General features: G+C 62.4%; 4 protein-coding genes across 9 annotated transcripts; 2 read left to right on the forward strand and 2 right to left on the reverse strand.

Moving 5' to 3' along the window:
* Positions 1-414: 414 nt before the first annotated feature.
* RPL28 (ribosomal protein L28) lies at positions 415-3,858 on the reverse strand. Of its 4 annotated transcripts, none has more exons than XM_080644627.1 (4): positions 3,589-3,858; positions 3,142-3,230; positions 2,924-3,047; positions 415-676 (listed from the first exon to the last, which is right to left on the reverse strand). In XM_080644627.1, the coding sequence occupies exons 2-4, from the start codon at positions 3,220-3,222 to the stop codon at positions 468-470; spliced, it is 414 nt and encodes a 137-aa protein (XP_080500753.1). In that variant the 5' UTR covers positions 3,223-3,230; positions 3,589-3,858; the 3' UTR covers positions 415-467. The 4 variants fall into 4 exon arrangements, with proteins under 4 accessions (XP_080500753.1, XP_080500756.1, XP_080500755.1 ...); XM_080644630.1 differs by having other exon boundaries at positions 3,414-3,592; XM_080644629.1 differs by lacking the exon at positions 3,589-3,858 and adding an exon at positions 3,432-3,588.
* A 123-nt stretch (positions 3,859-3,981) lies between these two features.
* Positions 3,982-9,712, forward strand: TMEM238 (transmembrane protein 238). Of its 3 annotated transcripts, XM_080643787.1 has the most exons (4): positions 3,982-4,160; positions 4,498-4,645; positions 5,324-5,687; positions 9,463-9,712. In XM_080643787.1, exons 2-3 carry the CDS (start codon positions 4,529-4,531, stop codon positions 5,678-5,680), a joined length of 474 nt encoding a protein of 157 aa, XP_080499913.1. In that variant the 5' UTR covers positions 3,982-4,160; positions 4,498-4,528; the 3' UTR covers positions 5,681-5,687; positions 9,463-9,712. The 3 variants fall into 3 exon arrangements, with proteins under 3 accessions (XP_080499913.1, XP_080499911.1, XP_080499912.1); XM_080643785.1 differs by lacking the exons at positions 3,982-4,160; positions 4,498-4,645 and having other exon boundaries at positions 4,652-5,687; XM_080643786.1 differs by lacking the exons at positions 3,982-4,160; positions 4,498-4,645; positions 9,463-9,712 and adding an exon at positions 7,040-7,114 and having other exon boundaries at positions 4,652-5,687.
* Positions 9,713-10,530: 818 nt separating this feature from the next.
* On the reverse strand, positions 10,531-12,082 carry TMEM190 (transmembrane protein 190; the record flags this gene model as incomplete). Its single annotated transcript, XM_080644054.1, has 5 exons — positions 11,995-12,082; positions 11,871-11,906; positions 10,996-11,121; positions 10,840-10,924; positions 10,531-10,726 (listed from the first exon to the last, which is right to left on the reverse strand). Exons 1-5 carry the CDS (start codon positions 12,050-12,052, stop codon positions 10,531-10,533), a joined length of 501 nt encoding a protein of 166 aa, XP_080500180.1. The 5' UTR covers positions 12,053-12,082.
* Positions 12,083-19,265: 7,183 nt separating this feature from the next.
* On the forward strand, positions 19,266-21,452 carry IL11 (interleukin 11; the record flags this gene model as incomplete). The annotated part of the gene is made up of 3 exons (XM_080644395.1): positions 19,266-19,295; positions 19,384-19,545; positions 21,282-21,452. 3 exons carry the CDS (start codon positions 19,266-19,268, stop codon positions 21,450-21,452), a joined length of 363 nt encoding a protein of 120 aa, XP_080500521.1.
* Positions 21,453-23,460: the final 2,008 nt, after the last annotated feature.

Genomic DNA, 23,460 nt, shown 5'->3' on the forward strand with positions numbered 1-23,460 from the left:
CGGCCCAGGGCGCTGACCTCAGCGCAGACCCACACCGCTTAGGAATTCACTCTCCATGTTCAGGGATGGAAAACCATGTAAGGTCTTGAAGCGGTCAGGCCCCTCTAGCAGTGTGGGCTTCTGAGGACTTTCCTTGTTCGCTCTGCACTTTCTAACGTGACTCACCGTGGTCATCTGACGCGCTGAGTGTAGGCATTCGCACCAGCCCCCAGGCCTCCCCTGGAGCACGGATGCTGGGCCAGCCACACTGTCGCTAGAGATCTAGTTACTTGCTAGAGTCTCCCCGCCCCCGACCTGGACCCTCCAGTCCCAACACTTTTGTCCGGCACCCGTGGGTGTGGGAGCCCCCCAGAGACAAGCTGACAGTTCTAGTGACACGGCCTGGGTCACGGTCACACACATTGGAGGCCAGGAGAGGTTTAGAGGCGAGCTGGCTGCTACCTTTATTGCTTTAGGGGGAGGGGTGCTCAGGAGCTCTTGGTAGGGCGGGCCCGCTTCCTCTTCACCATCACGGGCTTCTGGCTGCGCAGGATGGCGCTGGCCCTGCGGATGGCGGCCATGCGCAGATCCGGGCGGTACTTGTTCTTGCGGATCATGTGCCGGATGCTGCTCAGGGTGGCCCGGGCGTTCTTGTTGATGGTGGTGCGCACGTAGGAGGTGGCCGGCTTTCGCTGGCCTGGTGGGGGAGACGGAGTCAGTCCGAAGGCCTCGGCCTTTTAATGCCCTCCCAGGGGCGAGGGCACAATGGCATCCCGAGAACCCGAGAGCCGTGGCTGTGAGCCGGGGAGGCAGCCTGCTCCATCTCCACACAGATTCCCGGGACAGCCCTGGCTGGTGTGGCTCAGTGGATAGAGCGTTGGCCTGCAGACTGAAGGATCACGGGTTCGATTCCAGTTAACGGCCTGTGATGTCAGTGACCGTGTTGTGGGCTCGACTCCCAATAGGGGGCATGCAGGAGGCAGCCAATCAATGATTCTCTTTCATTACTGATGTTTCTATCTCCCTTCCTCTCTGAAATCAATAAAAATGTATTTAAAAAAAAAAAAAAAAAAAAACGCCGAAACCGGTTTGGCTCAGTGGATAGAGCGTCGGCCTGAGGACTGAAAGGTCCCAGGTTCGATTCCGGTCAAGGGCATGTACCTTGGTTGCGGGCACATCCCCAGTAGGGGGTGTGCAGGAGGCAGCTGATCACGATGTTTCTAACTCTCTATCCCTCTCCCTTCCTCTCTATAAAATATCAATAAAGTATATTTTAAAAAAAATAAAAAAAGAACAAGCCCTGCCTAAACTCTCCTTTCAAAACAAAACAAAACAAAACAAAAAAAACCATAAGCCCTAACCTGTTTGGCTCAGTGGATAGAGCATCGGCCTGCGGACTGAAGGGTCCCAGGTTCGATTCCGGTCAAGTGCAGGTACCTTGGTTGCGGGCACATCCCAGGAGGAGGTGTGGAGGCAGCTGATCGATGTTTCTCTCTCATCGATGTTTCTAACTCTCTAATCCCTCTCCCTTCCTCTCTGTAAAAAATTAGTAAAATATATTTTTAAAAAATAATTTTAAAAACATTAAAAAAAAGATTTCTGGGACACCCCACCAGGGCCAGGCCACAGGCACGGTACAGGCGACTCCTCATCGCTATGTCTGAGACACACCACCACCCACCATCTCGCTTGAGCAGACTCAAGGATGAGTGAGGACTTCTGTCCAAAGTCACACACACACACAGCAGTTTTCGGAGCCCAGGCCGCCTGAGCCTGGGCAGGGGTGAGGCAGGCACTCAGCACCGTGCTGGCCAGTTACTGACAGTCCAAGCACAGCAGCTGCCTCCTCTCCCTGCCCCACCCTCCTGGGCCCAAGGCACCCGCTCTGAACGAGGGTCTGAAAGGCCAAGCCGAGGCCTGGCCCTGACGCTGGGGTGACGGGGAGTCACCGTGGGCCAGGGGCGGGGAGCCCTGGTGCACAGAGGGAGTCCGGACTCCGCTGCCCAGAATTCAGCCAAGGACCCATCTCCATGCCAGAGGTATGGCTGGGTCACTGACCCCAGAGCCCAGGTCAGTCTAGTTCCTGACAGTCTGGGAAAGGCCACTCAGCCATCCAAGAGGGGAAGTTTTCAGGACCCAACACACCAGCATGAGGAGCGTGAACACCTGAGAAGCCCACTGGGCCAGGGATTGGGTGCTCCGGGGCTGCGACCCCAAGAAGGGGAACCTCCTCCTCCTCCTCCGGGGCGGGCAGGAGTCCCTGCCATCTGGAGCTGGCAGGCCAAGGCCACCGCTGACACTGAACAGGACGCTGAAACCCGACCCCAAACAGAACCTGGCCCTCGCCAGAGACCTGGGAAAAGCTCATTCCCCTTAAAAACCACCGCGAAGAACAGAAGTGGTGGCAGTCGGCGGCCCTGTGACTCAGAACTCCCAGAGCTCCTCCAAGACACTCAAATGCCTACGGGTGCAGTTTATGGGGGTGGATGCGCTCCTTGAGCCCAATGGGGGGGGGGGGGGGGGCGCGTGTCAAACTGCTGTTTCCAACCCAGCCTGTCACCTGCAAGTGGGAGCTAGCGGGAGGCTCGCCGATTTGCCTACATTTTCCCACCGGCGTTGAGATGGAGACACCCACCCCCAGCTGGGCTGTTTAGAGGATTTAGCCTTAAAACTTTGGCTCCTGAGCAACCCCGTAATTTCGTCCCAGCCACTACCACCAGGACATACAGTGCAGGTCCTGTGAATTCCTCCACTTTGCAGAGGGCAAAGCAAGTTAAAAAGACCCGGCCAGCTCACACAGAGGGCGGGGTGGCCAAGAGGGGGGCAGCTTCCCCGAGGAATACCCTGACCCCAGGAGTCCCAGGGGCAGAATGACTCTCCTTGCCCAACACTGACCACCCACAGCTCCCTGCCCCGATCTGGGCCGAGCCAGGGCAACGCTCACCGGATCTCCGCTTCATGATGACCACCACCCCTTTGCCGTCGGGCGCCGGCTCCACGCCCACCGTCTTGCGGTGAATCAGCCCGTTGTAGCGAAAGGAGTTGCGGGCCTTCAGGTTATTGGGTTCCTGGGAAGGGAGGACGCATGGGGGTCGTGAAGAGGGGGGTCCCGGTGCCCGCGCAAGTGCCTCCCTCAGACCCAAGAGTCCCAGCCCCACTTACGGTGCTGTACGTCTGCTTGTTCCTCTTGATCAGGAAGCTGGAGCAGTTCCGCACGATCATCCATTGCAGGTGGGCAGACATGGCGGCAGCTGCGGGGAGAAGGGGCACGGGAAGGTGTCAAAGGGAGCCGCAGGCTGACGCTGGGTCCCACCAGGACAACAACAGAGGGAGGATGTGAGCCGGGACCTGGCGGAAGCCGGGCCACCTGAGGGCAGACAGCGCCAAGGAATTTGCCAGGCGGGGCTGGGCGACCTAAGGCGGAGGGGCTGAACTTAGGCGCCGAGACTAACTGCGGGGGAGACCGTGAGAATCCGCAGCGTCTTCCGGTGGCGGGGCCGGGGGGAAGCCAAGGACGCGAGGGACGCAATGAGAAAGGCCGACAGGGGGAAAGACCGGGCGGGGGGCGCGAGACGCGGCCACGCGGGCGGGAGCAAGGCCTCCACTCACCTCCTCACGCTGCGGCAGCCGGAGACGGAAAGAGGCACGCAAGGGGCGGGGCGACGCTTTTAATACGGATACGCATTTCCGTTTCCTCTCTGGGACGCGCACGTCGTCTCCCGATCCCGCCTCCAAGGCAGCTCGGCAACGTTCGGCTATTTCCGCCTACGGTCGCACTTCGTTCGGAAGCTTCGGAACTCTTCGGCTGGAGACCCGAAGGCGTGTTCTCAGACGCCGAGCTGCACCGTTCCGGGATCGCTCGTTTGTTTCCGGAACTCTACGACTGGATTTCCAACTGGGTACAGCCCTTTCGCCAGCGGCCTCTCCCCTAGGGATGCTCACCCAGCGCTTGGCACAGGATGGGCGCTCAGTCAACATTTGTTTTAGGGTTTATGTTTATGAATGAACATGTGAATGCGTGAACTCTTTTAAGCCTAGTCCCGGAATCCCCGCTGCTTCCGGTCTTCTCCGTAAGCTCTCGGCTATTGCCGAAGAAGGCTCGCTCGGGCACCTTCGGAACTCTCCGGAAATGCTCTTCGGAAAGGGTGGCCGCCTTTCTTATTGGCCTCTGCCGGGTTCGGGTCTGTTCGGGCACGGTGGGAACCCTTCAGAACCCCGGCAGGCCCCTCATTTCCCCCTCTTCAGGGTTCTTTTGGAATAAAGTCTTGAAATGCTGGGTCTAGAGAGAAGCTAGACCTTACTCGTTGCAGACTGCCACCCAGGGGAGCGTGGGTTTCCTCTAAGGGCGAATTGTTTGGAGGAAAAGGGATTTGCCTGGGAAAGCCCTTGGTTCGTTCCTTTAGGGATCCCATACCTGTCCGCTCGGACCCCTTCCCATCCTCCCCTTGAGTCATGTTCCACCCCATTAAACGTCCTGGGAGTCGACTTTCTGTTCATTTCGACCCTGTTTATTTTCAGGGTCATCTTTAAGGGGCAGGAGCCTTGCCTGATGTGTCCGAGTCCTCAGTCCTCAGCCTCCCCAGCACAGGACCTGGCGGGACCCCTACTGAACAAAAGCAGCGACAATGCCTTATGTCACCTCCATCGGAGCACCGTGGACCTGACGGTGGGCTCAGAGTCCTGGGAACGGTCCACCTTTGTGCCGTCCGTACTTGCGCTGGAAGGTGGCCCCCAGGAGGCTCCCGGGGACGGGCCATGCGTGAGCCCGCGTCCCAGAGCTCCTTGGGGTTGAGGGCCTTGTCTGACCCTTGGTTTTGACCCCACCTGACCCTACCGGGGTGCATGGAAGGCGTCTGGAGGCGGGCTGATCAGAACAGGGCCCGGGCTGTCCCCTCGCCCTGCGCTGCCCTGGCTCCATTAGAGCGTCCTGAATGTTGACCACGTATTGCTGCTGCTCCTTGGGGTGCAGGGGCCCTGGGTCCCCCTAATGCCTCAGCAGGGTCCCCCTCATGCCTCAGCCCCAGGCCCTGCAAGGAAACCCCGGCCAGGGCGGCTGCTCAGATGACCGGATGGCTGCGGGGCACACCTGGCGCCGTCCCCGACCCCGCCCCTGGCCGGGCGGTACCCGGAAAACTCTCCGCCGGAGCCAGCGCGGCGAAGCATGGCCATGGCGGCGGCGCCGGCCGTGTGCGTCTCGCAGGGCCCCCCGCCCGGTGCAGCGTCCCCGCCGGCCGGCGCGCCCGCGCCCTCGTCGGGCCTGGGCCGCTGCCGGATGGCGCTGCTGCTGGCCGTGGCGCTGGACGTGGCGGGCATGGCGGCGCTGCTGACCGGCGTGTTCGCGCAGCTGCAGGTGCGCGGCCGCGACTTCGGCGACCTGCTCATCTACTCGGGCGCGCTGCTCGTGTTCATGAGCCTGCTGGGCTGGATCCTCTGGTACACCGGCAACATCGAGATCTCCCGCCAGGAGCTCGAGCGCGACTACGGCCTGCGGCCCTCGGCGCTCGCCCGCCTGGCGCGCAAGCTGTCCCGCCGCTGGTCGGCGCCCGCCTCCTCCGCCGCCGGCCAGCGCGCCGCGCCCGGAGCCCGGGGAGCGTGCCGGGCCCCCCGCGTGCCCCAGCCCGGCGCCGGCTCCCGCCGCGTGCGCCTGCAGCTCGCCACGCTCGAGGCCGCGCCCGGGGCGACGGGCGCCGGCACCGAGTGAGCCCGAGGTGAGGGGCCGGAAGGCGGGGCGGGGCGGGGAGAAACCGAGGGGAGGGGCTGTGGGAGAGATGGAGAGACCTAGGAGAGAGAGGGAGGGAGGGACAGTGGGATTGGGGGAGAGATGGAGAGACCTAGGAAAGAGAGGGAGGGACCAAGGGGAAGGAGGGCGGGGCTTCGGGGGAGATGGATTAGGGAGACCCAGGTAAAGATGGAGAGATAGAGACAATGGAGCGAGAGAGACGCAGGCCCAGGCCCAGACAGAGAAGCAGAGAGCAGCAGAGACCCTGAGGATGGAGAGAGCAGGCAGGCAGGAGTGCAGACTTGGGAGGCACAGTGAGACCCTGCTCCCCCGCTGCCCCCAAGAGATGAGGGGCAGTCCCTGTAGCTTGGAGAGCCCTCCCTGCACTCCAGCCCCAGCTGTCTCAGGTCCCAGTTAATCCCCACCCCAGTGGGGGGCGCTGAGGCCCCAAACGGTGCCACCGAAGGTGTAAGGAAAGCCCTAGCTGGTGTGGCTCAGTGGATAAAGCGTTGTCCTGTGGACTGAAGGGTCCCCGTTCGCTGCCGCTCAAGGACACATTCCCTGGTTGCGGGCTCAATCCCCAGTAGGGGGCGTGCAAGAGACAGCCGATCAATGATGAGAATGTTTTTCTTTCCCTCTCCCTTCCTCTCTGAAATCAATAAAAATATTTTTTCCCCAAAAAAGAAAGTCTAGCCCTAGCTGGTTTGGCTCAGTGGATAGAGCGTCGGCCTGCGTCCTGGGTTCTATTTGGGTTCGATTCTGGTCAAGGGCATGTACCTCGGTTGCAGGCTCCTCCCTGGCCTGGGTCCTGGTTGGGGCTCATGCAGGAGGCAACCAATCGATGTGTTTCTCTCACATCGATGTTTCTCTCTGTCTTTCCCTCTCTTCCATTCTCCCTAAAAATCAATGGAAAATATTCTCGGGCGAGGATTTAAAAAAAGAAAGAAAAGAAAAAGAAAGTCTAGCCCTGACCGGTTTGGCTCATTGGATGGAGCGTTGGCCTGCGGACTGAAAGGTCCCCAGTTCGATTCCAGTCAAGGGCATGTACCTTGGTTGCGGACACACCTCCAGTAGGAGGTGTACAGGAGGCAGCTGATCGATGATTCTCTCTCATCGATGTTTCTAACTCTCTGTAAAAAAAAAAAAAATCAATAAAATATATTTTTTAAAAAAAGAAAGTCTACAGAGAGAGGGGATAACATTGGGAATGCCCCACCAAGCAGGAGAGGGAGGGTGAGACAGACCAAGAAATGAGGAAGTGTCCTTCCCTCCCTTTCATCCCTCCTCTCCCTCCTATTCCCTCTCCTAAACATACTCTTCAGCATGCACTCCTGTCCCCAGAGACCTGCTGTGGATCCCCCTTGCCCTCTGGTTAAGCCCACTGCAGTCACGGACACGTGGGCCCGCTCTGTCTCAGCGTCACATCTCCTGCCTTCCCTGCAGTCATGACAACATCTCTCAGCCAGGCTCTCACGCCCGCCCGCTGGCGTCTGTCCATGCTCTCCCTGCCGCAGGAGAACCAGTGCTGTCCCACCCTACTCCACAGGACACTTCCCATGTGTCCTTTAAGGTCCATCTCAACCTTGCTGCCTTTCTCTGGGTCTTCCTACTGTGAGTTCCCCACGACTGTTTGCACCGTCATGTGTGGCGTCTGTGTGTGCTGGTACTGCCTCTCCCACCCAATGGGGAGCCCCTTGAGTGTGAGGCCTGGGTCCCTGGTGTCTATGTGCTTAGCACTTCCCAATAAAAAGTGGACCCAAGAAATCAGAGGTTCGTGATTCCCCGGGTGGGTGGCTGGTTGGATGAACAAATGGGTAATTGAATGGATGGGTGAGTGGGTGTGTGGATAGATGGTTGGCTAGGAGATGAATGGATTAGTTGGTGGATGAGTGGATGAATAAATGGATAGTTGAATGGATGGGTGGATAGATGGATTAGTTGATGGGTGGATGGATGGATATGATTGGATAGGTAGATGGGTAGGTGGGTGAATGGGTGGCTGGTTGGATAGTTTGAGCAGATGGGTAGGCACGTGGATAAGTGGGTGGTTGGATTTGTTAATGGTGAATCGATAGATGGAACAAATGAATGGATGGATGACTGAACCATTTTCTTAAATGAGGATTCCATAAAACAATTGAAATCTGATAGCCTAAGATTATCTGTAAGTGATGAACTAACTTACGTTTTATACATCCAGAACGATGCTAGTCATGTAGCCTTCTCTCTGAGAATTGAGAAAACAGTCACTCCGGTCCTATGCTCTGTTCTGTGGTTCAGGTGAGGAAGCCATTTTAAGAGAGGATAACAGCTGTGCAATAGGTGAAGCAGGAGCTAACACAAATGTGGCCTCTAATGCAGAAACAGCCCCCTGTGGTTACAGTTACTCCTGGAAGTCCTTTACCCAGAAGTCTCACCGCTGGGTGGACATCCACTGCTGGAGCCACCGCCAGAAACTGGCCAAGCTGTTTCATGTAGGCCACGAAGGAATGAGTGGATATGGTTGGATAGAGATACGGGTGGTGGATGGATGGATGAGTGGATGGATGGATGGATGAGTGGATGGATGGATGGATGGATGAGTGGATGGATGGATGGATGAGTGGATGGATGGATGGATGGATGGATGGATGGATGGATGGATGAGTGGATGGATGGATGGATGAGTGGATGGATGGATGGATGGATGGATGGATGGATGGATGGATGAGTGGATGGATGAGTGGATGGATGGATGGATGGATGGATGGATGGATGGATGGATGAGTGGATGGATGGATGGATGAGTGGATGGATGGATGGATGGATGGATGGATGGATGGATGGATGAGTGAATGGATGGATGGATGGATGGATGGATGGATGGATGGATGGATGGATAGGTGGATGGATGGATGGATGGATGGATGGATGAGTGGATGGATGAGTGGATGGATGGATGGATGAGTGGATGGATGAGTGGATGGATGGATGGATGGATGGATGGATGGATGGATGGATGAGTGGATGGATGGATGGATGGATGGATGAGTGGATGGATGGATGGATGGATGGATGGATGGATGGATGAGTGAATGGATGGATGGATGGATGGATAGGTGAATGGATGGATGGATGAGTGGATGGATGGATGCGTGGATGGATGAGTGGATGGATGGATGCGTGGATGGATGAGTGGATGGATGGATGGATGAGTGGATGGATGGAAACGTTGGTGGATGGATGGATAAGTGGATGAATGGGTGGATGGGTGGATGGGATCCAGACATAGAACTCCTCCTCAATGGGAAGGGTGAGGTACGCCGAGCTCTCCTCCCACTCTGGGACCAAAATGAGTTGAGTGCCATGCACCCACCCTTTGTCATTTGTCCCATCTTCTTTCTCAGTCTCTGCCCCTCCTTCTCCCTCCCTCTCCTTCTCTCTCTCTCTCTCTCTCTCTCTCTCTCTCTCTCTCCCCCCTCCCTTCCTGTGTCTCTCTTCCTATCTCCCACATCTCTTTTTGTCCCTGCACCTATGTCTCTCCTGGTCTCGGTCCCCACCTGGACCACTGTGTTCCGGTGAGTGAATGAAAGTCACCTGCGCGCTGCAGCCAATCAGGGCACGGCGGGGTGAGGAGACCTGGGCCCTGTGTCAGGCAGTGGGTGAGGGGCTGAAGCCGGTGGAAAGGGCTTCCCCAGGGTCCCCTAGGCCGCTGGGTGGTGGGTGCAGAAAACACAGGGCTATGGGGTCCCCAGCAGCCACTAACACCACCCTCCCTCCTGCAGACAAAGCCAAGGATGCACCTGTGAGGACATGACTGAGATGCAGCTGCCCCCACATCCCGTGGCCGCCAGGATGTCTCCCCGCGCTCCTTTGTCACCTGCATAAAGGACTGCCTCCCATCTCTGCTTGTCTGTCTGGGAGAGGGACGCCTCTGGGGCAGGGGCGGGGAGGGCCCGAGTGGACTAGGTCCATCCACATGCACTTGAGCATCACCAGGCTCTCCAGCCCAGACCCACCCTCGCGGCCCAGGCGCCCCCGCCCAGGCCCCTCTGCTAGTTTGGGCCCCTCCTAGCAGACCGAGGGGCAAATCAGACTTGCAAAGATGTTTATTGGGGGGGAAGACAGAGAGGGGAGGTTGGTGAGGCTCTGGTGCTGAGAAAGGAGAGGGGGAGGGAGGGAGGAGGGTCAGGGTTCAGCTGGGTCTTGAACTGTACAGCACATCCCTGAAAACGTCTGCTGGACCACGGGGCTCTGAGAGGTCAGGTTGTCTGCGGGGCAGGGGCGGGGGGGCGGGGGAGGCTCACCTCCTGCAGGGACCCCCACTGTGCTCAGCGGGAAGCCTGGGAAATGCTCAGAGGTCACATGATACCATGGCGGGGAGCTGGGGTGTCAGGAAGAATGTTGAGGGGTACAGCCCCCTCAGCCTGGTTCAGACCACCCCCAGCTCCCTCCTTTCAGACCCCCTTCCACAGCCCAAGCCCACCGCCCACACACACACACACACACACACCCTGCCTCCAGGTCTCATCCACCTCCAGCTGCCATGGCCCTCAGCAAAGAGACCAGGTGTCTGTATGCTATATCTTTATTCTTTTTTCTAAACATTTTTATTGATTTGAGAGAGGAAGGGAGAGGGAGAGAGCCAGAGAGATATCCATGATGAGAGAGAATCAAGGATCCGCTGCCTCCTGCATGCCCCACACTGGGGATCGAGCCCGCAACCCGGGCCTGTGCCCTGACGGGGAATCGAACCCTTACCTCCTGGTTCCTAGGTCAACGCTCAACCACGGAGCCACACCAGCCAGGGCTGTATGCTATATCTTTATTGAGGGGTGCCCCTCGGGGTGCCCCTAGTCCTCCTCCCCTCCTGTTTCTTCCCCTTCGGTCCCCGAGGCATCCAAGGCGCCCTTCAAAGGCTGGCTGGTGGAGTGGCTGCCCCCCGAGGACTTCTTCTTCCCCTGGGAGGACTGAGAGGGCCGCGACGTGGGGCGCCGATTGGTTTGCCTGAACCCCGGGAAGTGCAGCATGTCCCGGCTCTTGACCCACCTGCCGGGAGGGAGCACGCTCAGCCCCAGCTCCTGGCCCCCCCTCCCCCTCCTCCCCCCCTCCTCCCCCCTCCTCCTCCTGCTGGCAGGCGCCCGCCGCCCAGCCCCACTCGCCAGTACAGGAGGACGCTGAAGATCACGAACAGCAGCCCCGCGCACGTCCAGCTCAGCGCCCACAGGTGCTTCAGCCGCATGTTCTCTGGACAAAGCGCGAGCCAGTGAGCCCCGGGCCGGCGGCCAGCCCCCCAGGCTCCGCCTCGCGGCACTCACCGTCCGGGCGCTGGTGGTAGCAGATGCCATCTCGGTAGCAGCATCGTAGGCGCAGACACAGATTGGGGTTCTCGATGGCCGCTGGACCCCCACAGCTCTCCCGGTTCCACACATCTCCCTCACAGCCTGGGCCAGGCAGGGGGGCTGGGTCAGAGCCCACCCCAGGACCACGGAGCAGCAGGATCCAAGGCCAGACTCCCCAGGCTCACTGCCTAGTGCAGGCTCCGCCTGGACCCCAGAGCCCAGGCCCCCAGCCCTCCTCCCTCTGACCCAGGAGCGCCAGGCCCCCAGCCCCTCCTCCCTCAGACCCAGGAGCCCAGGCCCCCGGCCCCTCCTCCCTCAGACCCAGGAGCACCAGGCCCCCAGCCCCTCCTCCCTCAGACCCAGGAGCCCAGGTCCCCAGCCCCTCCTCCCTCAGACCCAGGAGTCCTGACCCCAGCCCCCTCCTCCCAGACCCAGGAGCCCAGGCCCCCAGCCCTCCTCCCTCAGACCCAGGAGTCCAGACCCCAGGCCCTCCTCCCTCAGCCCCAGGAGTCCAGGCCCCCAGCCCTCCTCCCTCAGACCCAGGAGTCCAGGCCCCCAGCCCCTCCTCCCTCAGACCCAGGAGCCCAGGCCCCCAGCCCCTCCTCCCTCAGACCCAGGAGTCCAGGCCCCCAGCCCCTCCTCCCTCAGACCCAGGAGTCCTGACCCCAGCCTCCTCCCTCATACCCAGGAGTCCAGGCCCCAGCCCCTCCTCCCTCAGACCCAGGAGTCCAGGCCCCAGCCCCTCCTCCCTCAGACCCAGGAGTCCAGGCCCCAGCCCCTCCTCCCTCAGACCCAGGAGTCCAGCCCCCCAGCCCCTGTCCCTGGGAGCCCAGGATCCGTCCACTGCTCACTCCATGGATAGAAGAATCCCTGGATCCCATTCCCATCTGTGAAGGAACATAGATGGTGTCAGGCTCCTGTGGGGGCTGAGGCGGCCCCTGCTCAGCCCTCTGACCCTCTCCACGGGCCCCTCACCTACTGAGCCCTGCATCAACAGGAAGAGGCTCAACGCTGGGATCCCCCAGCCCACCATGTCTCCTCCCCAGACTCCTGGGGCCTCTGGTGAGAGACCCTGAAGGCCATCCCCCAGCAACCAGCGGGCCCCGCCTGCCTGCCCGCCCAGCGCCCAGGGTTCTAAGTTCTGTTGCCAGGGGGCCCCTTGGCCGTGGGAGAGAAGGAAGGGGTGTCACAGTAGCCCAGTCACGCCTGCGTGCCAGAGACCTGCTTCCTGAGGAGCAGGTGGAAGGGGCCCTGGGGTGGGGCGGGGTCTGGCTAAGAGCCCCCTTGGCTCCCGGTGGAGAGTGGGCGGTTGGGGGTGTAAGCCTCTCCTCCTGACCCACCGGGGCACCCAGAGAGTGGGCCCAGCGCCCTCGCCAGAGAGCCCCCGGGTTAGTAAGCTGAGGCCGTCCAGCAGGCTGGGGCCTGGACCCCTGGGTCTGAGTGTCTCCATTTCTGCCTGGGGTCCAGGCGGCCCAGGGGACCGGGGAGGGCCAGGAGACACTGGGGTCGGCCACTTGCTCAGGAGTCCCTGCCTCAGTGGCACTTCAGGGCCCCTGGGGAGGGGTAGGTAAGCAGAATGGTTGGGCCACGCCTGTCAGGTAGCTCTCAGGGCCCAGGGCTGAGGGTGGCTCCTGGATCAGGGGCCTGGAGACCCTTTGCCGTCCTAGGCCTGTCTCCCCACCTGCACATGGGGAAGCGGGGGATGGAAGGTCCTCAGACTCTTAGTTTGGTCTCTTGGCAAGGCAGGGGTGGGCCCATGTGTGGGCTGGGCCGGGACGTAGTCCCAGTTCATCCCAGTGAACCTCTGCCCAGCTCTGCAGCCCAGTGAGGTGGGGGGGACGGGGAACTCAGCTCTCCTGGACAGCGAGTGTGTGTGTCCAGACTCCAGAGCAGGGAAGAGGGACCTGGGATCCAGACACCTGGGTTACAAGGAAGGGGGGCCTGGGCTCCTGGGTCTGAGGGAGGAGGGGCTGGGGGCCTGGGCTCCTGGGTCTGAGGGAGGAGGGCTGGGGGCCTGGACTCCTGGGTCTGAGGGAGGAGGGGGCTGGGGGCCTGGGCTCCTGGGTCTGAGGGAGGAGGGGCTGGGGGCCTGGGCTCCTGGGTCTGAGGGAGGAGGGCTGGGGGCCTGGACTCCTGGGTCTGAGGGAGGAGGGGGCTGGGGGCCTGGGCTCCTGGGTCTGAGGGAGGAGGGCTGGGGGCCTGGACTCCTGGGTCTGAGGGAGGAGGGGGCTGGGGGCCTGGGCTCCTGGGTCTGAGGGAGGAGGGGGCTGGGGGCTTAGACTCCTGGGTCTGAGGGAGGAGGGCTGGGGCCAGGGCTCCTGGGTCTGAGGGAGGAGGGGCTGGGGGCCTGGACTCCTGGGTCTGAGGGAGGAGGGGCTGGGGGCCTGGGCTCCTGGGTCTGAGGGAGGAGGAGCTGGGGGCCTGGGCTCCTGGGTCTGAGGGAGGAGGGCTGGGGGCCAGGACTCCTGGGTCTGAGGGAGGAGGCTGGGGTCAGGACTCCTGGGTCTGAGGGAGGAGGCTGGGGTCAGGACTCCTGGGTCTGAGGGAGGAGGGGCCAGGGAGTGGGTCTGAGGGCAACTCTCCAGGAGCCCCGGCTCGTTTCTGGGGAAGCCCCGGAGGCTGACTCTCCTGGCCTCTATAAACATCCTGGGGGGAGCTGAGTGGGCCCCCGCGCTGCCTCAGTCAGAGATGACACAGGTCAGAGGGGGCTCCGCAGGGGGCCGGGGGTGGGGGTCAGAGGGGTTGTGGGGCCCAGGCCGGGCAGCTGCTGACCATTTCCTGTGTCAACATCATCTGGACCCACTTCCAATTCCCGGGATTCCTCAGGGATCAAGGAGGGGGTGGGGGGCGGGGCTGCCGGCCCGGGACCGCGGCTGGGGACTGGGGGGGCCCCACCGTCACGGCCCTCACCGCTAATGACAGGTTTGGGCTGCCTCTGCGGCCCGCCTGCCCCGTCACCCCCCAGAGGCCAGACAGGACCCCCCAGGGACAGACAGACGGACACACACACACACACATAGCCTCGGACCTGCTGACCTCACGCTTGCCAGCCCTGCCTGGCCCGGGGCCTGGGGGCCAGCACAGAAGCAGGGACCCCCCGGCACCCTCCTGAGGGCTCCCTGGCCTCTGCCTGCGGGGGCCGACACCCCTCAGGGCCTCAGCCCCCCGCCTCCCCCTGTGCTTGGCCCGCAGCCTCCTCCGAGCTGGTCTCTGCGGGTCTAGTGTCCTTGGTGTTGTATCTGCCTTCTCCTCACCTGGGCCTCTGTCTGCATTCCTGACTGGGACTCCCCAGTCCTGCCTCTCCTTCTCGCCCTCCTTTCTGTGTGTGTGTTTTATATGTTTTTTACTGACTTTGAGAGAGAGAGAGAGAGAGGAAGAGGGTGGGAGAGAGAGAAATGTGGGTGAGAGCCCTAGCCGGCTTGGCTCAGTGGATAGAGCATCAGCCTGTGGACTGAAGGGTCCCAGGTTCGATTCCAGACAAGGGCACATGCCTGGGTTGCAGGCTTGATCCCCAGTAGGGGGTGTGCAGGAGGCAGCCGATCCATGATTCTCTCTCATCATTGATGTTTCTATCTCTCTCTCCCTCTCCCTTCCTCTCTGAAATCAATAAAGAAATATTTTTATTAAAAAAAAAAATGTGGGTGAGAGGAGCATCACCAATCGGCTGCCTCCAGCACGCCCCCTACTGGCGATCGAGCTGGCAACCCCAGCATGTGCCCTGACCAGGAATCCAACCAACGACCTCTTGGTTCCGGGGTGGATGCTCAACTGCTGAGCCACACCAGCCGGGCTGTGTATTTTTTTTTTTTTAAATATACTTTTATTGATTTCGGAGAGGAAGGGAGAGGGAGAGAGAGAGAAACATCAATGATGAGAGAGAATCATGGATCGGCTGCCTCCTGCACGCCCCGTACTGGGGATCAAGCCTGCAACCCGGGCCTGTGCCCTGACCAGGAATTGAACTGTGACCTCCTGGTTCCTAGGTCGATGCTCAACCACGGAGCCACACCGGCCTGGCCATTGTTGCCCTCCTGTTCACACCGGGGGCAGCCGAGGTGACTCAGGCCACCAGTCTGGGGGGTGGACTGGCCTGAGGGGATGGGGACTGGGCCTGTGTCCCCAACCCCGGGGAAGACCAGGAGTCCTGAACAGCACCCCCTCTTGTCCTGCACCTGCCCCTTCTGCCTCCTCTGCCTTCTGCTGCGCCTGGGAGAAGATGACCCCACAGCCCAGGGTGAGGGTTGAGGCAGATGGGGAAACCGGTCTCCAGCCAGGGACCACTGACCTGCCCAGCCTCCAGCCCCTCCCAACAGAGCATCCCCCAGACTGCCCTGTGGTAACACCTTCCTCCACCCTTCTGGACACTAGGGTTTAGGGCCTGGACTCTTGACACCTGGGTCTGAGGGAGGAGGCTGGGGCCTGGGCTCCTGGGTCTGAGGGAGGAGGGGCTGGGGGCCTGGGCTCCTGGGTCTGAGGAAGGAGGAGGCTGGGGGCCTGGGCTCCTGTATCTGAGGGAGGAGGCTGTGGGCCGGGACTCCTGGGTCTGAGGGAGGAGTGGCTGGGGGCCTGGACTCCTGGGTCTGAGGGAGGAGGGGCTGGGGGCCTGGACTCCTGGGTCTGAGGGAGGAGGGCCTAGGGGCTGGGGGCCTGGACTCCTGGGTCTGAGGGAGGAGGGCCTAGGGGCTGGGGGCCTGGACTCCTGGGTCTGAGGGAGGAGGCTGGGGGCCGGGGCTCCTGGGTCTGAGGGAGGAGGGGCTGGGGGCCTGGACTCCTGGGTCTGAGGGAGGAGGGGCTGGGGGCCTGGACTCCTGGGTCTGAGGGAGGAGGGGCTGGGGGCCTGGACTCCTGGGTTGATTTGTGGGGTCTGGGGCTATCACCCCAGGTTCTCTCTAGGGCAGCAGGCTGCTGGGACCAGGTCCCTATTGTTGCTAGCAGGCTGGCCCCAGGCCCAGTCCCCATCCCCTCAGGCCAGTCCACCCCCCAGGCTGGTGGCCTGAGTCACCTTGGCTGGCCCCCGCCGGTCTGGGGGGGCTACGTCAGTTCTCCCCTCACTGACGCAGCCTTGGGCCCCCCACGCTGACTCAGCCGGAAGTAGGCCCCCTGAGGGGTGGAGACCTGGTGGTCAGGGGCTGGGAGGCCCCTGGGGGGCGCACAGGGGTGGCCATGGCCGACCAACACAGAGCCCGCCTGCCTACCTGAGGCGATGAGGTCATGTCCCACCATGGGGGCTGTGACCTCACCTCCCCAGGGACGGAGGAGTTGCCCCCCCAGAGGTGGGGATGACTCCAGCTGCCATCACCCTGAGCCCCCTGCCGGCTCAGCACAGTCTGGGGCTCAGGGGGGCCGGCGGGAGCCCTTTGCAAGTACTTGTCACCTTTGTCTTCTCCCTCCCGCCTCTCTGTCTCTGCTGCCCCCGCAGGTGGGGTGCTCCCGGACCGGGGTTCTACTGGGTCCCTCACTGGCTCTGCCTGGAACCCGGGGCCACCTCTGCCCGCACCCCTGGCGCTCCCGCCTGCGCGCCTGTCAGCATCGCTGTCCCCGAACCCGCCTCTCTCTCCTGCGCCCCAGCCGGGTGCTCCTCTCTGCAGGCGCCCTCCCTGCCGTCCTGCTCCCAGCTCCCCCCGCAGCCGCCGCAGCACCCCATCCCTCCACCTCGCTCACAGGCCACATCGGGGGTCTCCCAGTGGTTCCATCTTATTCTCTCCCTCCCCGCCCCCCAATGTGTTAATAAAAACCCATCAACCCGGCAAAGGCTCGCCTTCCTCGAGAGCTGAGCGTGTGTGTGCGTTACATGAGCGAATTCACTTCTGTGCACATCGGGGCGTGTGGGGGCTGCAGGGGGGTACACGGCCTTGCCCAACTGCACAGGGAAACTGAGGCACCGAGGGGGGAACCGCTGCTGGGTGTCTCCAGGCCTCTCTCGCCGCCCCCCCCCCCCCGCCCCGCCCCGTCTCAGTCTCAGGTTCTCGCTCACCTTCCCTGTCCCCGCCTGCCACCCTTCCCCTCCTTCCCTGACGGCGGAGTGGCTCTGGTCCTCTCTGCTCTCAGGGCATCCCGGCTGCCTCCACCCCTGGATTCTCTCTCTCTCTCTCTCTCTCTCTCTCTCTCTCTCTCTGCATCTGTCTTAGACTCTGCATGGCCCCAGTGACCCCCTCTGTCCGTGTGGCTCCTGTGTGCTTGCCCGGGTCTCAGTGTCTCCATCTCTCTCTGTCTCTGTCTGTCTGTCTCCCTCCATCCCTGCCCCTTGGAGTCACGCCCCCCTAGAGCCTTCATTTCTCCAGGCCCGCCCCGCTGGCTCCTTCGGTAGCCCCGTCCCCCCTCCCCCCGTGCCTCCCCATCTCTCTGCCTGTCGGGGTCTAGCTAGCGGGGACCCCCACCCAGCCTGCCCGCAGCGGGGCCCCAGCTCCTGAGCCTCGTGTGTCTGCCCCGCGGGCGGCGGCGGCCTGGGCGGCGGAGGGAGGGGACGCCAATGACCTCACCAGCCCCTCTCCGACCCCCCCCCCCTTTCCCTTTCAACTTTTCCAACTTTTCGTTCCGTGCCCTCCTCGGAGCAGGCGGCGGAGCCCTGCGAGGCGGCCGGCTCCGTCTGAATGGAAAAGGCAGCCGGGAGGTGAGTCAGGATGTGTCAGGCCGCCTCCCCTGCCGCCTGCCCCCCGCCCGCCCGCGCCGGGCCCCCTATATAACCCCCTAGGCGAACGCACCGCCGCACTGCCAGGCCCGGCTGCGCCGCACATGCCGCCCCGGCCCCGGCCCCGGCCCAGCTGACCCCTGGGGCCCCGGCAGTGGACAGGGACGGGTTCAAGGCCCCCAGCTCCCTGCCCTCTGCCCTGGGGAACCCCGACCCGGCGGGGACATGAACAGTAAGTTGGTTCAAGTTTACGGGGGGGGGGGAGGGGAGCCGGGGAGGGAGGAGGGAGGGACCGTCGACGGGAGGGTGTGGAGCAGACAGACAGCGGAATGGGACGGACACACCGGAGCCAGAGGGCGCGATGGGGAGGCAGAGGCGGGAGGAGAGAGAGTGGGGAAGTCGGAGGCCTGGGCTGGGACGGGCCGAGGGAGGGATGGAGGGACGGACACTCCGAGGCACGGAGACATGGAGACGCACCCACGGACCAGTGCAGCGAGGTGACCCCTGAGGGCCCAGGACTCCCAGGGAAACTGAGGCAGAGACCCCGAGGAGGTGAGAGCCAGGAGGAAGAGGAGGAGGAGGAGGAGGAGGAAGACAGAGGCAGGGGTGCAGACAGAAACGGGGGAGCCGGACGGATGGACGGACAGACAGCGGCGGGAGCGCCCGGGGGCGGGCTGGGGGTGTGCGGCGGGAGCGGAGCGGCCCGGGGGGCGCTGATTGGCTGCGGGCAGCGGGGGGGTGGGCCCGGAGGGGGATGGGCTGCCCGGGAGGCCCTGGCTCCAGCCCCGGCGCAGCGCTGCGGGGTCCCACTCTCCCGCCCAGGTGTGCGGGGCATCCCGCGCCGCGCCGGCCCTCGGCGCCCACCGGGGGGCGTCTCCCCGGGGTCCCCCGCGTCTCCGGCCCGCGCTCCCTCCTCGGCGCTCAGTGCGCCCGGTTCCCGGGCCCGGGGAGGGGGCAGGTCCTGGCCTGTGCCGCCCCCTCACGCCCCGCCCCGGGGCCCAGATTCCGGCGTCCGGGGGCGGACGGGAGACGCCCGGCCCGTCTCCCCGCCCGGGGCCGCGTCTGCTCCGACGGGCGGGGCAGCCAGAGCTGGAGAGGGAGCGGGCGGCGACCAGCCCCGCGCCCTCCGCCTCGGGGCGCAAGACAACCCCCCCTCCCTCCCCAGTCCTCCTCCCTCCATCACCCCTCGGGCCTGAACCCCCGCCCTCTCCCGCCCGCAGGTGTTTGCTGCCTGGTCCTGGCCGCGCTGAGCCTGTGGCCGGACCGAGCCGCCGCGCCAGGGCCGCCCCCTGGCCCCCCGAGGGCCTCCCCGGACCCCCGGGCCGAGCTGGACAGCGCCATCCTGCTGACGCGCTCCCTGCTGGCCGACACCCGGCAGCTGGCCGCGCAGCTGGTAGGAGACGAGCGAACGGCGGGGCCAGACCGGGGACAGGGGGGTGCTAGCTACCTGGCCTCCAACGCGCCACAGACAGGGGAGGGGGCGTTTGAGGCCCGTGGTGGGGGAATGAGGGGCCCCCCAGAGCTGGGCAGGGCCCCCCTCATAGCTTTTTCCGCCCCCCAGAGAGACAAATTCCCAGCCGACGGAGACCACAACCTGGATTCTCTGCCCACCTTGGCCATGAGCGCAGGCGCGCTGGGAGCCCTGCAGGTAGGAGCCGGGGAGAGGGTCCCCGGGGAATCGGGGGCGGGTGGGCATGGGCCAGGCGCTCCTGACCCCCGCACTCCCTGTCCCCCAGCTCCCGGGCGTGCTGACACGGCTGCGGGCCGACCTGTTCTCCTACCTGAGGCACGTGCAGTGGCTGCGCCGGGCGGGCGGCCCTTCCCTGCGGACCCTGGAGCCCGAGCTGGGGGCCCTGCAGGCCCGGCTGGACCGGCTGCTGCGGCGGCTGCAGCTCCTGGTAGGGCGCCCCAGCTCTGAGGCCCTCACCCTGTATCCCCAAGACCCTGGGGGCCTGAGACCCCCGAGGCCCAGACTCCCAAATCCTGCCTGGAAACGCTTAGGCTCACCCCCAAAACAGAGCCCGTGAACTTGGGACCCCAGACGTGATGGAGACCCACGGGGGAGACCCTGGCCTCAGACACCGCATTCCAGACTCCGAGCCCCAGAAACTGAGCCCCCAGCCCCCCGAGATTCCCAGGTCCCCGGCTAGAGGCGCTGCCTTGGCAAACCCCAGCCCCCACACAGCTGGACTCTGAGGTGGGAGACTGTAAGACCCCAGGCCTCGCCCTGGCCGGTGTGGCTCAGTGGATAGAGCGTCGGCCTGCAGACCAAAGGGTCCCGGGTTCGATTCCAGTCAGGGGCATGTCCCTCGGTTGCAGGCTCCTCCCCAGCCCAGGCCCTGGTCGGGGCACATGCAGGAGGCAACCAATCGATGTGTTTCTCTCACATCGATGTTTCTCTCTGTCTTTCCCTCTCTCTCCCACTCTCCCTAAAAATCAATGGAAAAATAGTCTCGGGTGAGGATTAACAACAACAAAAGACCCCAGGCCTTGCCCTAACCAGTTTGGCTCTGTGGATAGAGCATCGGCCTGCAGACTGAAGGGTCCCAGGTTCGATTCCGGTCAAGGGCATGTACCTTGGTTGCGGGCACATTCCCAGTAGGGGGTGTGCAGGAGGCAGCTGATCGATGTTTCTAACTCTCTCTCCCTCCCCCTTCCTCTCTGTAAAAAATCAATAAATAAAATTAAAAAATCAGTAAAATATATTAAAAAAAAAAAAAAAGACCCCAGGCCTTGAGCCCTGAGTCACCAGGACTTCAGATCCTGGTTGTGAGCCCTTGAGACCCCCAGACTCTGAGGGTCCCCCAAAGCCACAGACCTAAGACCGTAAGACCCCTGGGCCTCAGCCCAAACACCCTGGACCTCAAACTCCAGCTCCCAGTTCTGAGACCCAGGCCCAGCCCCGACGGGAGTCTGCAGCACCCACCCCCACCCAGCTCCAGGGTCTGTCTTAACTCTGCAGACCTGGCCCCCATTCCCCTGGACGTGGCCCTGGGACCCTCAGCCGTAAGATCCCCACCTCTGGGGCACAGCCTCTGCTTGCTTTCTGAACCCACCATTCCCAGTTTGGAGGCTCCGTCCCCGGGAGGGGGCGTGCAGGAGGCAGCCCATCAATGCTACGCTCTCACATCGGATGTTTCTCTCTCTCTCCCTCTCCCTTCTTCTCTCTCTAAAAATCAATTTAAAAATCTTTTTTAAAAAAATCCTAGAGTTCTAGCCGGTTTGGTTCAGTGGATAGAGCATCGGCCTGCAGACCAAAGGGTCCCGGGTTCGATTCCGGTCAAGGGCACGTACCTCGGTCGCAGGCTCCTCCCCAGCCCAGGCCCTGGTCGGGGCTCATGCAGGGAGGCAACCAATCCATGTGTTTCTCTCACATCGATGTTTCTCTTTGTCTTTCCCTCTCTCTTCCACTCTCTCAAAAAAAAAATCAATGGAAAAATATCCTCAGGGGAGGATTAAAAAAAAAAAATCCTAGAAAAAATAGACACTACCCACACCCCGCCCCGGAGACCGAGACACTCTGCAAATACGCAGCCTGGACCCCCAACCTGATTCAGTGAACGCTGCAAGCACCCCTCGCCGGCCCCCCACTGCACCCCTGGCCTGTCACTAACCCTCTGTCCTCTCCCAACAGATGGCCCGCCTGGCGCTGCCCCAGGCGCCCCCAGACCCGCCGGCGCCCCCCCTGGCCCCGCCGGCCTCGGCCTGGGGAGGCATCCGGGCGGCCCACGCCATCCTGGGAGGCCTGCACCTGACGCTGGACTGGGCCGTGCGGGGCCTGCTGCTGCTCAAGACGAGGCTGTGACCCGCTGCCCCCGGGGAGCCGCCGTGCCCTTCACTGCCAGACCTTATTTATTTATTTATTTCAGGGCTGGGGGCGTGGCGGCCAGAGGACCCTCCCCCCTGGCCCCCAGTTTAGAGACAGTCCCTCCAGGGGACACCTGTGCCTTATTTATACTTATTTATTTCCGGGGGGTGGGGTGGGGACTCAGGTGGACTCGGGGGGTCCCAAGCGGGAGGGGCCTGGGGTCCCGGTTCTTGGGTCCCTAAGTCTGCCCCCCCCCCACTCCTCTGGGCCTGAGCAGGGGCATATGTTATTTATTAAACTATTCCTTTTTGCGACGGGGGTGGGGAGGGAGCGGGAGGCAGGCCTGGGTTTTTGTACAAACACGTGAGACGCCTTTGTGAGCTGGAGAAGGGAGAATTAAATCTGTCACACACATCCACTCGGAGGCTGTTTCTATGGGGCTGAGGGCTGAGGGCTGGGGGCTGGACGCCGGAGCCCCAGGGCGGGGAGAGGGAGGGACCCTGAGAGGGCAAGGCCAAGGCCGTGGAGGGGAGACCATCCGTGACCCTGAACCCTGAGGGGCAGAGGTAATGGGAGACCCTGGCCGGGGGGGCTCAGTTGGTTGAGCATCATCCCTTTGCACCCAAAGGTCGCTGGTTGATTCCGGTCAAGGGCACAGGCCCGGGTTGCAGGCTTGATCCCCAGTGCGGGGCGTGCAGGAGGCAGCCGATTGATGTTTCTCGCCCTCTCTCCCTCTCCCTTCCTCTCTAAAATCAAGAAAAACAGCCCCGGTTTGGGCTCAGTGGATAGAGCATTGGCCTGCACACTGAAGGGTCCTGGTTCAATTCCCAGTCAAAGGCACGTGCCCAGGTTGCGGGCTCCATCCCCAGTAGGACCTGCTCTGGCCTGGGCCTCAGGGGCAGGGTTTTACTATGACCCCCTGGGTCCCAATACACCCATTTTACAGGTGAGGGCAATTGAGGCTGGGGTGCCTGTCGTTCAAGGTCACGCAGCTGGAGAGACCACGGCGGTTCTGCCACAGCTCTGGCTCATTGCAAAGGGCGGGTCCCTTTCCTGATAAGTCAATATACAGCGACCGTGACCACAGACACGGTGCATTCCCCATGGGGAAACCGAGGCTCTGTGGGAGGCTGGGTCTTACTCAAGGTCGAGAGAAGGGTCCGTTGTGAACGGGGGCTGCATCCGGACTCCCCTCTTAAGAGTCAGAAACCCAGCCAAAACCGGTTTGGCTCAGTGGATAGAGCGTCGGCCTGCGGACTCAAGGGTCCCAGGTTCGATTCCGGTCAAGGGCATGTACCTTAGTTGCGGGCACATCCCCAGTAGGGGGCGTGCAAGAGGCAGCTGATCGATGTTTCTCTCTCATTGCTGTTTCTAACTCTCTATCCCTCCTCTCCCTTCCGCTCTGTAAAAAATCAATAAAATATATTTAAAAAAAAAAAAGAGTCAGAAACCCCTTGGTTGCCCGTGGCCGGTGTGGCTCAGTGGTTGGGCGTCGACCTTTGAACCAGGAGGTCACAGTTCCATTTCCCCCACCTCCTCAGGGCACAGGCCCGGGTTGCAGTCCATCCCCAGTGGGGGGCGTGCAGGAGGCAGCCGATCCATGATTCTCCCTCATCATTGATGTTTCTCTCTCTCTCTCCCTCTCCCTTCCTCTCTGAAATCATTAAAAATATATTTTAAAAAAAAGAAGCCCTTTGGTTAACTATCCATTTGCAATATCACAGACAGACCCCCCCCCCAGGGGGTCCTGTCTTGTCTCCAGTTGGCGTCGGGGGCAGGGCCTCGGGGTGCACCCCCACCTCCCGGTCCTCAGGCCCAGGCCCCAGGGGAGAGAGGGAGAGTTCTCCGTGTGTCCGATGAGGTCACAAAGGCTCCACGGGAGGCTCCTCCCCCAGGCCGGGCAGAGCGCCCGCAGGGCCATGGCCCAGCCCTGGACAGCCCCTCCCACTGGAGCCGCTGAGCTTGGGGCCCAGGCCGGTGGGCACCCCCCCTTCCTGCAGCCGCC

The sequence above is a fragment of the Plecotus auritus genome, assembly GCF_963455305.1.
Source record: "Plecotus auritus genome assembly, chromosome: 10".
Classification (NCBI taxonomy): Eukaryota; Metazoa; Chordata; class Mammalia; order Chiroptera; family Vespertilionidae; genus Plecotus; species Plecotus auritus.

What these genes read in the sequence shown, in the direction of transcription:
- RPL28 (XM_080644627.1), bottom strand. Translation starts at nt 3,222, where the DNA reads ATGTCTGCCCACCTGCAATGGATGATCGTGCGGAACTGCTCCAGCTTC. An exon ending in ACAAGCAGACGTACAGCACC is followed by an intron (nt 3,048 to 3,141) that starts GTAAGTGGGGCT and finishes CTCCCTTCCCAG; the next exon opens with GAACCCAATAACCTGAAGGC. An exon ending in CATCATGAAGCGGAGATCCG is followed by an intron (nt 677 to 2,923) that starts GTGAGCGTTGCC and finishes CTCCCCCACCAG; the next exon opens with GCCAGCGAAAGCCGGCCACC.
- TMEM238 (XM_080643785.1), top strand. Translation starts at nt 5,141, where the DNA reads ATGGCCATGGCGGCGGCGCCGGCCGTGTGCGTCTCGCAGGGCCCCCCG.